Here is a 14,452-nt window from a genome sequence, read left to right as displayed (position 1 = left end):
GAACATTAACTGCAAATGGGTTTGCGTGGAATTTATTTTCAACCCAACATAAACATTTGAATTCATCATGAATGAAGAATTTTTGAGAACTTTTATCAAAATATTTTAAGAATTATTGACTTAAATGGCTGTATGATAATCCAATTTTGTATACATTTTGGGCATTTTATCTTTTGTAACACTTAACTGAAAGAATATTCAGAAAATTACATATAATAATAATCTGTCCAACTGGATTGTTATTTTTATCCCTAGGATGAAATGGAGAAACTGGGGTATGCCATAAAGGAATCGGATGCTATCCCTACTCAGGACCAACATGTGTTATTTGGAAAATTTGCTCAAATAATGCAGGAAAAAGAAATAGAAATTGACCGATTAAATGAGCAAATTGCAAAACTTCAGTATCAACTTAAAATTACAACAGATAATAAGGTACACTAGTTTAAAATTACTCCATGAAATAGAGCTAGAATTTTAAAGGCCAAATGGTTATTTTTCAGCTTCTCTTTGAATATAAAACTGAATAAACCTTAATTCTCTTTTACCCATTAATTTGAATTTATTAAGGCACATTGGCTTAATAAGCTATGTGTATTTTTTGTCCTCTCCTGATATTATGTCACAGATTTTTGTTGTTTTCCAGAGAGAGTCCCTGGCGACTCAGATTTCATCATATCATTCTAACCAAATCTACTAAAAATCATTCTATTCAATATGAATTAAATCAGATAGTACCATCTGCTGTAGCCCTTTTTTATTTTAATACTTCATTCTTTTCAGTTAGAGTTTGTTGACTCTTTTATTTCTAGGAAATCAGCTACTAATGTGTAAATCACTTTCTATTTAACAGAATTTTCTGAACAAAGTTTGACAAAAGGTCCTTGTTTGATATGATGGTGACTATTGGTCTATATTGAAATTAGTCTTACATGTCTGAGAGGTATATTATTTGTGTGTATGAGATCAGCACTTTCAGATCCTGCCCTTAAAATAAAAAATAAAATTCCCAAAATATAAGTACATATTTATGTCTGTTACTTTGTTTTCTTTAACAGGTTATTGAAGAAAAAAATGAACTGATAAGGGATCTTGAAACCCAGATAGAATGTTTAATGAGTGATCAAGAACGTGTTAAGAAGAATAGAGAAGAAGAAATTGAGCAGCTCAATGAAGTAATTGAAAAACTTCAACAGGAACTGGCAAATATTGAACAGAAGACATCAGTGGATGCTAATTCTTTCCCAGAAGAAGCAGATAGTTTAAAACATCAATTGGATATGGTAATAGCTGAAAAACTGGCTTTGGAACAGCAAGTAGAAACCACTAATGAAGAAATGGCCTTTACAAAAAATGTACTTGAAGAAACCAATTTAAAAATGAACCAGCTAACACAAGAATTATGCAGCTTAAAGAGAGAACGTGAAAATATGGAAAAAATCCGAAGTGTACCGGAGAAAAGCGTTAACATGGCTATGGATGATCTGAGCAAAATCCACCCTGAACTGGAAGTAGTCCTTGCTGAGAATGCTCTTAAACCCCTAGAAAATCAGACTTACTTCACATCTTTTGAAGAAAACAGCAAAGGTTCCATAAGTAGTTTGGAAACAAAGGTGCTACAACTTGAGGGCACTGTGAGTGAAAAGGACATAGAACTCACTCAGTGCTACAAGCAAATAAAGGATATGCAAGAGCAAGGCCAATCTGAAACAGAAATGCTTAAAAGGAAGATTGTAAACCTACAGAATATACTTGAAGAAAAAGTTGCTGCTGCTCTTGTGAGTCAAGTCCAACTTGAAGCAGTTAAGGAATATGCAAAATTCTGTCAAGATGAACAAGCAGTTTCATCAGAACTTGAAAGAACAAATGTACAGAATTTAAATCAAGTAACAGACAATGAGATGGAGTCAAACGTATTAGCATTAACCTTGAGAATATCAGAATTAGAAAGCCAGGTGGTTGAAATGCAGACTAGTTTGATTTTAGAAAAAGAACGGGTAGAAATTGTGGAGAAAAATGCTTTGGAAAAAGAAAAGAAGCTACTAGAACTACAGAGACTATTGGAGGAGGAGAAAAAACAGGGAAATAAAGAAAGGAAAAGAAGCCCTGAAGGAGATTTTGAAATTCTCAAGGTTAGGTTGTTTTTTATTTTTTTCACTTAAATTCCATAAAGAATTCTCTTTTTTCTTTGTTCCTTAAGCTGATTGCTAATTTATTAAATTAAATATGTATTCTTTACATCTAGCAATTCATATATAGGGGCTTTTTATAAAAATATTACTTTTCTGTGCAGTCCATATTATCACTAAAGTAATGAATACAAACTCTATTTTGTGGGCTTCAAATCATGTTATTTATTTCACTAGCATACTCATTAGAGCAGTCAGAAGAAAGTTAGAGATGTTAAGTGTTGCAAATGTCCTTTGGAACTTATGTGGGTTTTTTTCCTGTTCCATCTAAGATTCATGCTATTTGATCATTCCTTTTAAGTAATGGAAAATATCAAAATATATTAGCGTTCTTCTGAAGTGACATATCAATGATAAGTCATTAGCTTTTGTAGATTTTATGCCTGATAATAGGTTCTTCCCTTTCTTAGAAGTAATTTGTATTTCTCCTTTGTAAGTCTACTTTTGTAAAGATCTGAAATGGCATTTATTTCTTAGCACAAGACAGAAATAGAAGGACTTTAATTTTCAAATTCTCACTTTATGTATTTATAATTTTGAGTACTAAATGTGCAGTCTTATCTGAATAGGCGATTAACTGACATATCAAAATTCTCTAAATATATAATTTGTTCTACAAAGAATGATCATTCTTTCCTTTTACTGGGCTTTTTTCTCTTAGGTCTGTGGAACTATAAATTCCTATAGTCCTATTAAAATAAAATATTAACGTGACTGTCCATGTTTTTAAAATTTTAAGAAATATCTTAGTAAGACTTGGTATTATTTGAGGAAAGTGGTATAAATATCAAAGTGTTCTGAATGGTAACTACATTTTCATTAATCTTATAAATATTTAGAATATATATACATGATGTATGTTTCGTTCCCAGAAAATAATTTTTTTCTTACTGTCTCAAAAACATAAACTGATGGTACCTAAAAAAAAAGTTTTCCTATTTGTTGAAAGAACATGAATCATTTCTATACCTTCTTCTCTGATAAGTAGTCATTCCTCCAAAAGCTTCTTTAGAATGTATAAGTACCTTGAACCTGGCTGTATTTTTTGAAAGTAATGTGTTTTTAAATGTTTTCCACTGCCATTCAGACAACTGCTGAGCTAATTCATACCAGTGAAGAAAGTGGATTTTTTTGTCAACTTGAGGCCTTTAAAGCTGAATCATCAGCTATCAAAGAAGAACTTGCCAATTATAAAGAGAAAGCAGAAAAGCTTCAAGAAGAGCTTCTGGTAAAATAAGTAACATTTCTCCAAATTCACTTATTTTTACATACCTTAATTTCATTTCAAAGTATATTCTCTTCTATAAAAACAAACCAAATTCATAACTTAAAAGCTAGAAAAAAAATCTTTTGTAGTTTTGATGAAAAGTTTTTATGAATTTCTTTACTAGTATGTTCTTGCTTGGTTTTCCTTGAATCTTTTTTTTAGAAAGATGCTTTTAGTCTCTAGTCCATTAATGATCAAGGAGAAAGACAGATGTTAAACAGAATTCTCTATCCCATGAAAACCAAAAGAAGAGGCTGATAAAATAATTTCACTTGTATGATAGTCTGTGACTATATATATATATGTGTGTATACACACACACACACACACACTGGAGATGTGGAATCTATGAGTGTTTCTGAAATATTTTTCCTATTGTTCTGAGGAAAATGAATGTCTTAGCATGAATATACTTTCTACCCTAAATTCTGCATTTAATATTTTTAATTGAATGTTCTACTGTTCATTATGTTTTAGGTAAAAGAAACAAATATGGCATCTCTTCAGAAAGATTTAAGCCAAGTTAGAAATCAGCTCACAGAAGCAAAAGAGAAATTATCCTACTTCTTAGAAAAAGAAGATAAGACTAAGGTACAGGAAAACAGAATAGTCTGCGTATCAGAGCCGCTTCCTACTAACATGGGTGCAAGTTTGGCATCCCAGACAGAAGGGACTCTCAAGGTCAATAGCAGCAGTCAGCCTCCACAAGTTCTTGTTAGAAATGCAGGAACCCAAATTGATTTACGGAGTGAATGTTCATCAGAAGAAGTCACTGAAATAATCAGTCAGTTTACTGAAAAAATTGAGCAGATGCAAGAACTACATGCTGCTGAAATTTTGGATATGGAATCCAGACATATTTCAGAAACCGAAACCTTGAAGAGGGAGCACTATGTTGCTGTTCAGTTACTGATGGAGGAATGTGGTACCTTGAAGGCAGTGATACAGTGTCTGAGATCTAAAGAGGTATTTGGTTCTCAGAATGTGTTTTTTCAACATTCTTTGTGTTTTTCCCAAAAATTCTTTTTTTTTTTTTAAAGATTTTATTTATTTATTCATGAGAGACACACACGGACACACAGAGAGGCAGAGACACAGGCAGAGTGAGAAGCAGGCTCCATGTAGGAGCCCAATGCACTCAATCCCAGGTCCCCAGGACCACGCCGTGGGCTGAAGGTGGAGCCAAACTGCTGAGCCACCCAGGCTGCCCAAATTCTTTGTTTTTAAGAGAAAAAGAAATTTATGATAGTCTCTTCCTTATGATAAAATTGCAGTTTTAAATCTTCCCATTGTATAGTCAGATGATAACTTTCCACAGAATTCCTCTGGAAATTTGGAACATGATATTATTATGCCTTAATTGATGAATGTCTTCTTAGGGTAGTATCTCTTAAGAAAAAAATTAAAGACATTTATTGTAAAATGTGTGACAGATTGAATTGAGTTTTTCATTTGTTTTTTAACAGTGTTACAAAAGACCAAAACTATTTATTGAGCCCTATTTTTATTAATGAAAAAAATGTTACTTATACTTTTGTTTTCTCTAATTAGGGATCCTCAGTTCCTGAATTAACACATTCTGATGCTTACCAAACTAGAGAAATATGTTCCAGTGGTAAGTTATATAAATTTCTGACATTTTTGTAGTACTTATTTAAAAAATATTTGTTTCTTTTTAATAGTGGTGGTTTTCTTTATTTTAGATTCTGGATCAGACTGGGGTCAGGGAATTTATCTCACACAAAGTCAAGGATTTGACACAGCATCAGAAGAACGAGGAGATGAAGGTGAAAGTTCAACAGATTCATTTCCAAAGAAAATAAAGGTACTGAAAGACAGATGTCTTTTAGTGACACTTAGCCAATGTGGTTTCCATATCGAACATATCAGTTTATTAGAACTTACATAGTAAGATTCTTTCTGAAGAATCACATAGCAAGAATCAATCTTGGGAATCTGTTTAGTGTTATTGCTGTATTTTGCAGATAATAAAGTACAATATATTTAATAATTATCTGTCTAAAGATTTTTAGAAATAGTTTTTGTTCCTGGTGTTTTTGAGTGCCAAAATTATTAAAACCATCTCAAGGACTAGAATTTATCTCTTACGTATTTCTTTTGGCGAAATTAGTGGCCAGTCTTTAAATCCAAGAAGAGCACATCAGATTAATAAAAGCAACTTATAGGTGAGAGCTACACAAAGTCATAGACTGTCTTCTGGGATTGGCTTACCCCTCCATAAAAAGAAGGTTGTCAATAATGGTAGCCTGGTGTATCCTTCCTGCCATGTCTCTTCTAAGTCAGTCTAACTAGATAAAACTACCTTGCTTAAGATTTACTTTTCTTTGTATGTCTATCTTTGAAGAAGATGTCAGAATTCTGGCCTTTGGGTTCTCATTTCTAGGGATTACTAAGAGCTGTCCATAATGAAGGCATGCAGGTGCTCTCCCTCACTGAGTCTCCCTATAGTGATGGAGAAGACCATTCTGTTCAGCAAGTTTCAGAATCTTGGCTAGAAGAAAGAAGAGCTTACCTCAGTACAATTTCATCTCTTAAGGATTTAATTACCAAAATGCAAGTGCAAAGAGATGCCGAGGTACTCAATATTGTGCATCTTACTAGTTTTGTATGGGTTTTATTAATAATAAGGTACTCTACAGATTAAACTATTATCTTTTATGATGTAATTACATGTGCATTACTGTATATCGTTTAAATGCCACAAGCCACACACTTGAAAATAAATCCATACTTTACTTTTGGCTTATACTCTTTATTTTGATTAGTAGATAAATACCATTTTTAGAATTTTTTAAACATGCTAATCTGAAAACTAACTTTTGTTTTTTATACTCTGCTAGGTTTATGAAGGTTCCCAGTCTCATGAGACCTTCCCAGACTGGCGAGGTGAACTTCTGCTTGCTCTTCAGCAAGTTTTCTTAAAGGAGCGTAGTGTTTTACTAGCTGCATTTCAGACTGAGCTGACAGCTCTAGGTACTAAAGATGCAGTTGGATTATTAAACTGTTTGGAGCAGAAAATACAAGAACAGGTATCAAAATAAAACTTTGAAACAAAGAATGCTTTTTAATAGTAATAAGCAAATGAGTTACTGATTACTTTTGGGGAAGGTCTGAAGGTTAAAATTTTAATAGGAGCCACTAAGAGTATTAGAAGAAAAGTTATTACCTTAAATGTTTTATCTTATGTTAGAAAATAAACAAGACTGGAAATTAATGAGCTATTTATCCAACTTAGGAAGTTAGAAAAGAACAACAGAATAAGCTCAAGTAAAGTAGAAGTAGTAAACCATGGTCAGTTCTCATTCTCTGCAGTGGTTAGATTATGTAAAGTTGCTGTGAATACTGAGCCATTGCTTCTAGAGAAAATATAATGGGTAGGATCCTATGAGCCCCCCTGATCATGATATTTGTCAATCAATACATAATTTTGTGTGTTTCTGTTTAAAGACACTTTATTTACCAGGTATTGCTGATTCATTAATATTGAACCCATGGCCAAAAGCACTACATAATTCATGCCTAAACAAAGCTCATCACGTGTATTCTCTGCATAGAATACAGCCTTCTTGTGATCTAGGTAGTTCATCATTGTGCTAGGGAACCATTCTAAATAGCAAAGTCACCAATAAAAAGCATAAAAAGACAAAAAACAAAAACAACCAACAACAACAACCTACAGCACTAAATAGATGGCAAAAATAGATGGACACTTGTTTGCAGTATAAGAGATGAAAGAAAATGGCATTATGTCACCTAGTTCAGCTTCAGCTACATACATGCACAGCTGACAGTTTTAATATTTTGCCCCTCTTTGCATGTTTACAAATGACTATAAAAGCACCACAAGTACTGATTTTGGGTTGCAGATAAATTTTAGTGAATAGGCAGATTTGTAGATACGTAATCCACAAATAATGAGTTCTACTGTAATAAAAATGAAGCTAGTGAAATGTATACATTGGTACAATAGAGAGGATAAAAACCTTAAAAGTTTCTTCTTTGAAAGGTTAATAAGAAACTTTTCTGGAGAATTGGTTAAGGAGAAAGGTAAAGCACATTTTTATAAAAGTTAAAAATGAAAATAGGATCATAATGAAAGGTTAACTGAGATATAAAATATTAGAATATAGTGAATAATTTTATATCAATTCAAAAAATTGAGTGAAATGGACAGATTTTCCACAAAAATAATCTCTTCTCAAAACTCATTCTGGAAGAAATGGAAAACCTGAAAAAACCTACAGCTAGTAAAAAACAAAACAAAACAAATAGTTAAAAAACTACTAACAACACTTAGTGCCCAGATCTTCATTTTCAACTACATTTTGCATTAAAAGGAGCTAGGAAGTAATGGCTGATTCCAGAGTTGGAGCAGAGGGACATGCAAGATGAACCTGGAATATCTTGATTTGCTGATAAGGGATTGCTCAAAGAATGAAGCAGAGATGTCAAAAGATCACAGAAGCCTGCTTGAAGGAGTTCCCAATGTCCACGTTAAGAACAATTGGAACATCAAACTAAATAATGATAGAGACAGATTGTAAACTAAAGAGTAAAATAACTCATGAATTCATACTAAATATAAACAAATGGATAAAAATTCTTTCTTACAATAGAATTTCAGATAGTGTATAGAAGAAATTATATAGATCACCCTTTATTAAACATTATAGTAATAACTCAAGCAATAATCAGCCATGAGTCCTAAAACTAGTAGAAAAATATTTCAGAAAAGTATGTTTACATGGTCTCAAATCCTCAGGATATCTTTTTTTAATTATAGAGGAAAAGCAATGACTGTACTATGGAAAACCTGACAGATACCACCTTTAACCAAGTGATCAGAATTAATATCACCAGTAATAGAACAAACCAGACACCATGTACCTCCTCATATGAAATACACTACCTCACTTTTGTGCATAACTAAAATCTGCTCACAAGCATATATTAGGCCAAAACAAATTGATGCCACTGTACATCTATCAGAATGGCCTAAATAAAAATGAGGGAAAATACCAAGTCCTGGTGAGAATGCAGAGAAATTGCATCTGTAATACATTGCTCATAGGAATGTAAAATGAGTCACTCTGGAAAATGATCTGGCAGTTTCTTACGAAGTTAAATATATACTTACTATATGACCTAGAAGTCACACTTACAGGTATCTATGAGAAATGAAAACTATGTCTCCATAAAAATTTGTACAAGAATATTCATATCAGTTTTATTTGTAATACTCCAAACTAGAAACAACCCAATGTCCTTTGACAGGTGAATGGATGAGCAAATTGAAGTACATCCATATAATGCAATGCTACTTAGCAATTTAAAAAGAACAGACTATTGATACTGTAGACATCTTATGTAATATTTGAAATGACAAAATTATAGTGATAGTGAACAGATCATTGATTAGCAGGGGTTATGATTGGGAAAGGATGTAACAACAAAGGAGTTTCTTTGTGGTGATGAAACAATTCTGTATCCTGATTGTGGTGGTAGTGATTCAGACCTATACATGTGATAAAATTTCATAGTACTATATACCAGGAAATGAATGAGTGCATATAAAAACTAATGAAATCTCAGTAGGACCTGTAACTTAAATAGAATTATACCAATGTCTAAATCTAGGTTTGATAATGTACTAAGTTATGTAAGATGTGATCATCAGAGAATATTGGCTGAAGGATACATGGGAACTTTGTCTTAAATTATTTCTTTTTTTTTTTTTTTTTTTAATTTATGATAGTCACACAGAGAGAGAGAGAGAGAGGCAGAGACATAGGCAGAGGGAGAAGCAGGCTCCATGCACCAGGAGCCCGACGTGGGATTTGATCCCGGGTCTCCAGGATCGCGCCCTGGGCCAAAGGCAGGCGCCAAACCGCTGCGCCACCCAGGGGTCCCAAATTATTTCAAAATAAAAAGTTTTTTAAAATGGAGAATCAGACTACAAAATAGCCTATAGTCCTCAAAAATTCAAGGTCACAAAAAACAAAGACATACAAGTACTACTTTTCCCCCATTTGCTATTAGGAAAATTTGACAAAATATAAATAAGTTTTGTACATTAAATAATAGTATGAAAAAAATAAATAATAGTATGATACTAAGTTAATTTCTGCTTTTGATAATTGTACTGTGGTTTGTAAGAGAATGTTCTTGTTTTTAGGAAATACTGTAGTTTTGGGGAGTAAAGGAGCATCTGTCTGCAACTTATCTTCACACATTTTGGAAAAGAAAAATAATGTACATATGTGTGTAGATACATACACAGGTGTATGCAGAGAGAGTGGCAAAGCAAATGTAGTTAACATTTAGAGAATTTGGATGAAGAATATATGGGGATTCCTTGCACAATTTTTGGAGCTTTTCTGTAGGTCTGAAATTATGTCAAAATCGAAATAAAAAACAATTAAAAAAATTGTTCCTGCTACCCACAGGAATTACACCAAGCTCAAATGGTTTTACAGGTGAAGTCTAGCATACATTCAAGGAATAACTAATTTTAATCTTAAACATACACTTCCCATTGTTGGATGACTGGGGGAATGCCTTGTGTTTTTGTTAAGAGGCTATTATAATATAACCCTGTTACCAAAATCAGACAAAGATAATACAAGGAAAAAAACCTGTGGGCCTATTTTATTTTATTATTATTGTTTTTTAAGATTTTACTTATTTATTCATGAAAAACACAGGGAGAGAGGCAAATACACAGGCAGAGGCAGAAGGAGAGACAGGCTCCATGCAGGGAGCTCGATGTGGGACTTAATCCTAGGACTCCAGGATCATACCCTGTGTTGAAGGCAGACACTCAACCGCTGAGCTACTCAGGCATCCCGGGCCTATTTTATTTATGAACATAGATGCAGAAATCCTAAACAAAATATTAAATCAAATCCACCAATGTATATTTTTTAGAGACACAATCACCTTAAACTTATCCAGGAATGCAAAGGTAGCATACCATTAAAAATAACTCATGTGACTTATTACTTTAAAAAAGAGAAAATAAAACCAGTGATCATTTCAAGAGACACAGCAAATTAAATTAAGAATTTTATACTTTAAAATACCTTAAAACAAAGAACAAGCTAAAAATAAAAAAATTTCTTGAACTACATAAGGGTCTATTTAACAGAAACCTACAATAACCAGGGCAGCCCCTGTGGCCCAGCGGTTTAGCGCTGCCTTCAGCCTGGGCGTGATCCTGGAGACCCAGGATCAAGTCCCATGTCAGGCTCCCTGCATGGAGCCTGCTTCTCCCTCTACCTGTGTCTCTGCCTCTCTCTCTCTCTCTCTCTCTCTCTCTCATGAATAAATAAATAAAATCTTAAAAAAAAAGAAACCTAAAATAACCATTATATCTGATAGTTAAATATTAAAAATATTCTTGACTAGCTTCTTCAACCTTGTCCTAAAGATCTAGCTAACAAAGCAAAGCAAGAAAAATAAGATAGATAGGGTGAGGGGTGAGAAAACCCATCCACTTACATAGAAAACTAAAAAGAATGTATACACAGAATTTTAGAATTAATAAGTAAGTTTGGTAATGCTGCTGGATATAAGATCAAAATGTAAAAATCTAATTTCTTAACAAAATGTAATTTTTAAAAATAATTACTTTCATAGCATTAAATGAACACATTTCTTAAAAATATACAAACTATCAAAACTTGTAGAAAAATAGAAACTCTGAATAGACTCATTACAAAGAGTTAAATTAGTAATTTTAAAATATCTCACACAAGAAAAGCATCAGATGGCTTCACTGATGAATTCTACCAAATGATTAAGGAATTGATACCAGTCCTTTACAAACTCTTTTAAAATTAAGGAGAGAAGGGAACACTGCCCAGCCCATTCTATGAGGCCAGTGTTGCTCTGATTTTTCTTTTTTTTTTTTTTTAAGATTTATTTATTTAAGAAAGAGGAGAAAAAAAAATCACATAAGAGCAGGGGGAAGGGCAGGGAGAGAGAATCTCAAGCAGACTCCCCGCTGAACGTGGAGCCTGACAAGCAGCTCAGTCTCGAGACCCTGAGATCATGATCTCAACCAAAATCAAGAGTCGGCTACTTAACTGACTGAGCCACCCAGGCACCCCATTATTGCTCTGATTCTTAAACCATACAAGGACATCGTAAGAAAAGGAAACCACTGACCAGATATCCAATGAGAATAAAACAACCTCTGGAAAAATGGACAAATTATACAAATATGTGCCCAAAAATATATCCAATAAATATATGAAAAGATATTCAAGCTGTACTGTATACTTCATACTATCAAATCCTATATAACATTGAAAATGATTATGAAATAGAGCTATGTGTGTCAACCCAGATGGTTCAGCAACATGATGAAATTCACTTAAATTCCATAAGTGAAAAAGGCAAATCATGCAAAGGTGAATATACCATATGATGCCATTTATATAAAGTTTTAAAACATGCAAAACTATACTGTATATTGCTGAGGATACATTTGTGTACATAATATATAGAGTGCATGAAAATAACACCAGACTTAGAATTTGAGTATTTCTGAAGCAGGTGCTGCAGAGGAAGTGCTCAGGGAGTTGTATAGAGAGGGCTTTAGCTGTACAGGTGCTATTTTGTAAGCTATGTACATGAGTGTTTGTTATTATTCTTATTTTATGTTTGGAGTTTTTCAAAGTATATGTGAAGATTAATAATTAAAAAGTTCCTAATGAACTGTTTGAGTTCATTTTAATGAACTGTTTAATGAATAATTTAAAAGTTCCTGTTCCTAATGAACAGGAAGTGAAAATTAGTGTATTTCCAAAATTTTAGCATGTGTTCCATTTTTTTCCCCAGACTTCCTGGTTGTTAATATTATTGTCTTTACAATAATACACTCTTCTTCACTTGATTTTTTTACTTTGCATTGTAGAGTATTGAATATCAAGCAGCTATGGAATGCCTCCAGAAAGCAGATAGAAGGAGTTTGTTATCTGAAATTCAAGCACTGCATGCTCAGATGAATGGTAGGAAAATGACTCTGAAAAGAGAACAAGAGAATGATCAACCAAACCAAGGTATGCTATATGTCAAGTTCACATGGTAGCAGCAAATAGGTTGAAATATTTCACTGTTTCCCTTCTTCGTATTGTTACTCATTTAAAAACACATTTCCTTATAGTCACATTTTCTTCTTATTCTGATATCATGGAAATAATCTACATTAATTACTCTGGGAATTAAGAGATTGTCCAATTGGCTTTTAAACAAATATGTTTAATTTTTTTTTAAATATATATTTTTTATTTATTTATGATAGTCATACAGAGAGAGAGAGAGGCAGAGACACAGGCAGAGGGAGAAGCAGGCTCCATGCACCGGGAGCCCGACGTGGGATTCGATCCCAGGTCTCCAGGATCGCGCCCTAGGCCAAAGGCAGGCGCCAAACCGCTGCGCCACCCAGGGATCCCCCAAATATGTTTAATTTAAAAAGAACAGCCATTGCTTTGATCAGGGTGTTTAAAACAAGCCCATTAAGTTCATTACCTTTTTTTTTTTTCATTACCCTTTTTTGTTTTGAAGTTCTTTGTGAAGTTAACTATCTAAAAGAAAAAGAAATCCACAATGAGAGTAACTATTTCTTTTTCAATCCTTTTCTTATGGATTATTTGTAAACTATAATATACATAAAGAAAAGTGCAAGATACAAAAATATATAGAATAACAAATCTTTAAATGAATATCTATGGAAACTTCACCCATGTCAAGTACCTCAGAGGCTCCTTCCCAAACACACTCCTCTGTGGTAACATAGAGGTAACTATTATCCTGATTTTTCTTTAGTTTTACTACCTATTTGTATATTGCTAAACCATATAAGCTTTTACAGTTTTCCTGCTTTTGAACTTTATTATTCTATATATGTTTGTATCTTACTTCTTTTATGTCTCTATAATATTTTTCTAAGTTACTGCATTTATCTCCAGTTTGTTTTTGTTACTGTGTAGAATTTCCACAATTTATATATCCATTCTGTGATTGAATATTTAGATTGTTTCTTTTTTTTTTTATTTATTATTATTATTTTTTTTTTAGCTCTTACAAGCTATGCTATTCTGCACGTGCTGCATACATACATGAGTTTTCTGGGTATATATACCCCAGGGGTGGAATTGCTGAGTCATAGAATATTTCACTTTTATTTTGTAATGCCAAACTAATTATAAACTAGCTGGATTTTTGCTTTTGTGGTATGCTTGTTCATGTACTTTCCCCACTTTTTTTAGGGATGTCTGTTATAGTAAATTAAGTTGCAAATGGAAATCAGTAGGAATTAAAGTACAGTCTCATTTTCATCAGATCACAAATCTATAAATATAAGATTATTTTTAGAGAATTGATTAGTATTATTTTACTTTATTATTATTTAAGTTAAATAGAACCCCATGGAAAACTTAATATGTAAGTACATATTTATATTTGTAGATCCTTAGCTTCTTCTAAGAAATAGTTTTAAAAGCTCAAACTAATAGGGGCACCTGAGTGGCAAAGTCAGCTATGCATCCATCTCTTGGTTTCAACTCAGGTTGTGATTTCAAGGTCCTGAGATCGAGCACCATGTCAGATTCTGCACTCAGGGCAATCTGCTTGGGATTCTCTCTCCTTCTCCCTCTGCCCTTTATGTTTGTGCTCTCTCTCTCTCTCTCTAAAATAAATAAATAAATCTAAAAAAAATCAAAAGCTTAAAACTAGATTGACTATTTTCTAAAACCAATGTTATTCCTGCCTCTTAACATCAGTAATATGAATTGTAATATAAAGCAATGAACTTTGATAAAAAATTTTTCGGTTGGAAATACATTAAGGTAGAATGGAAAAACAAAAAAATAGAGGAAAAATCACCCTCACCCAGGTAAATACATCTATCTGCAGACCTTTGTTAATACTGTAATATACAATTTATGTTTTTTGCAAAAATGAGATCCTA

The 14,452-nt window shown here is 32.9% G+C and overlaps 1 protein-coding gene across 9 annotated transcripts in view; it reads left to right on the top strand.

Annotated features, from left to right (window-relative positions):
• Positions 1 to 14,452, top strand: part of AKAP9 (A-kinase anchoring protein 9) — a 153,410-nt gene that overhangs the window by 120,084 nt on the left and 18,874 nt on the right. For 8 of the 9 annotated variants that reach the window (XM_077856981.1, XM_077856979.1, XM_077856978.1 and 5 more), the window contains 9 exons: positions 256 to 435; positions 1,059 to 2,132; positions 3,277 to 3,417; positions 3,934 to 4,422; positions 5,008 to 5,071; positions 5,160 to 5,281; positions 5,861 to 6,052; positions 6,318 to 6,506; positions 12,398 to 12,542. In XM_077856981.1, coding sequence (XP_077713107.1) covers positions 256 to 435; positions 1,059 to 2,132; positions 3,277 to 3,417; positions 3,934 to 4,422; positions 5,008 to 5,071; positions 5,160 to 5,281; positions 5,861 to 6,052; positions 6,318 to 6,506; positions 12,398 to 12,542 — 2,596 coding nt within the window. The remainder of the gene's footprint in view (positions 1 to 255; positions 436 to 1,058; positions 2,133 to 3,276; positions 3,418 to 3,933; positions 4,423 to 5,007; positions 5,072 to 5,159; positions 5,282 to 5,860; positions 6,053 to 6,317; positions 6,507 to 12,397; positions 12,543 to 14,452) is intronic. The other variant, XM_077856982.1, reaches the window with a different exon arrangement.

Source organism: Canis aureus, chromosome 18 (assembly GCF_053574225.1).
Source record: "Canis aureus isolate CA01 chromosome 18, VMU_Caureus_v.1.0, whole genome shotgun sequence".
NCBI lineage: Eukaryota > Metazoa > Chordata > Mammalia > Carnivora > Canidae > Canis > Canis aureus.
Note: the sequence above shows the minus strand (reverse complement) of the source record. Positions and strands in the feature narration are given on the sequence as shown.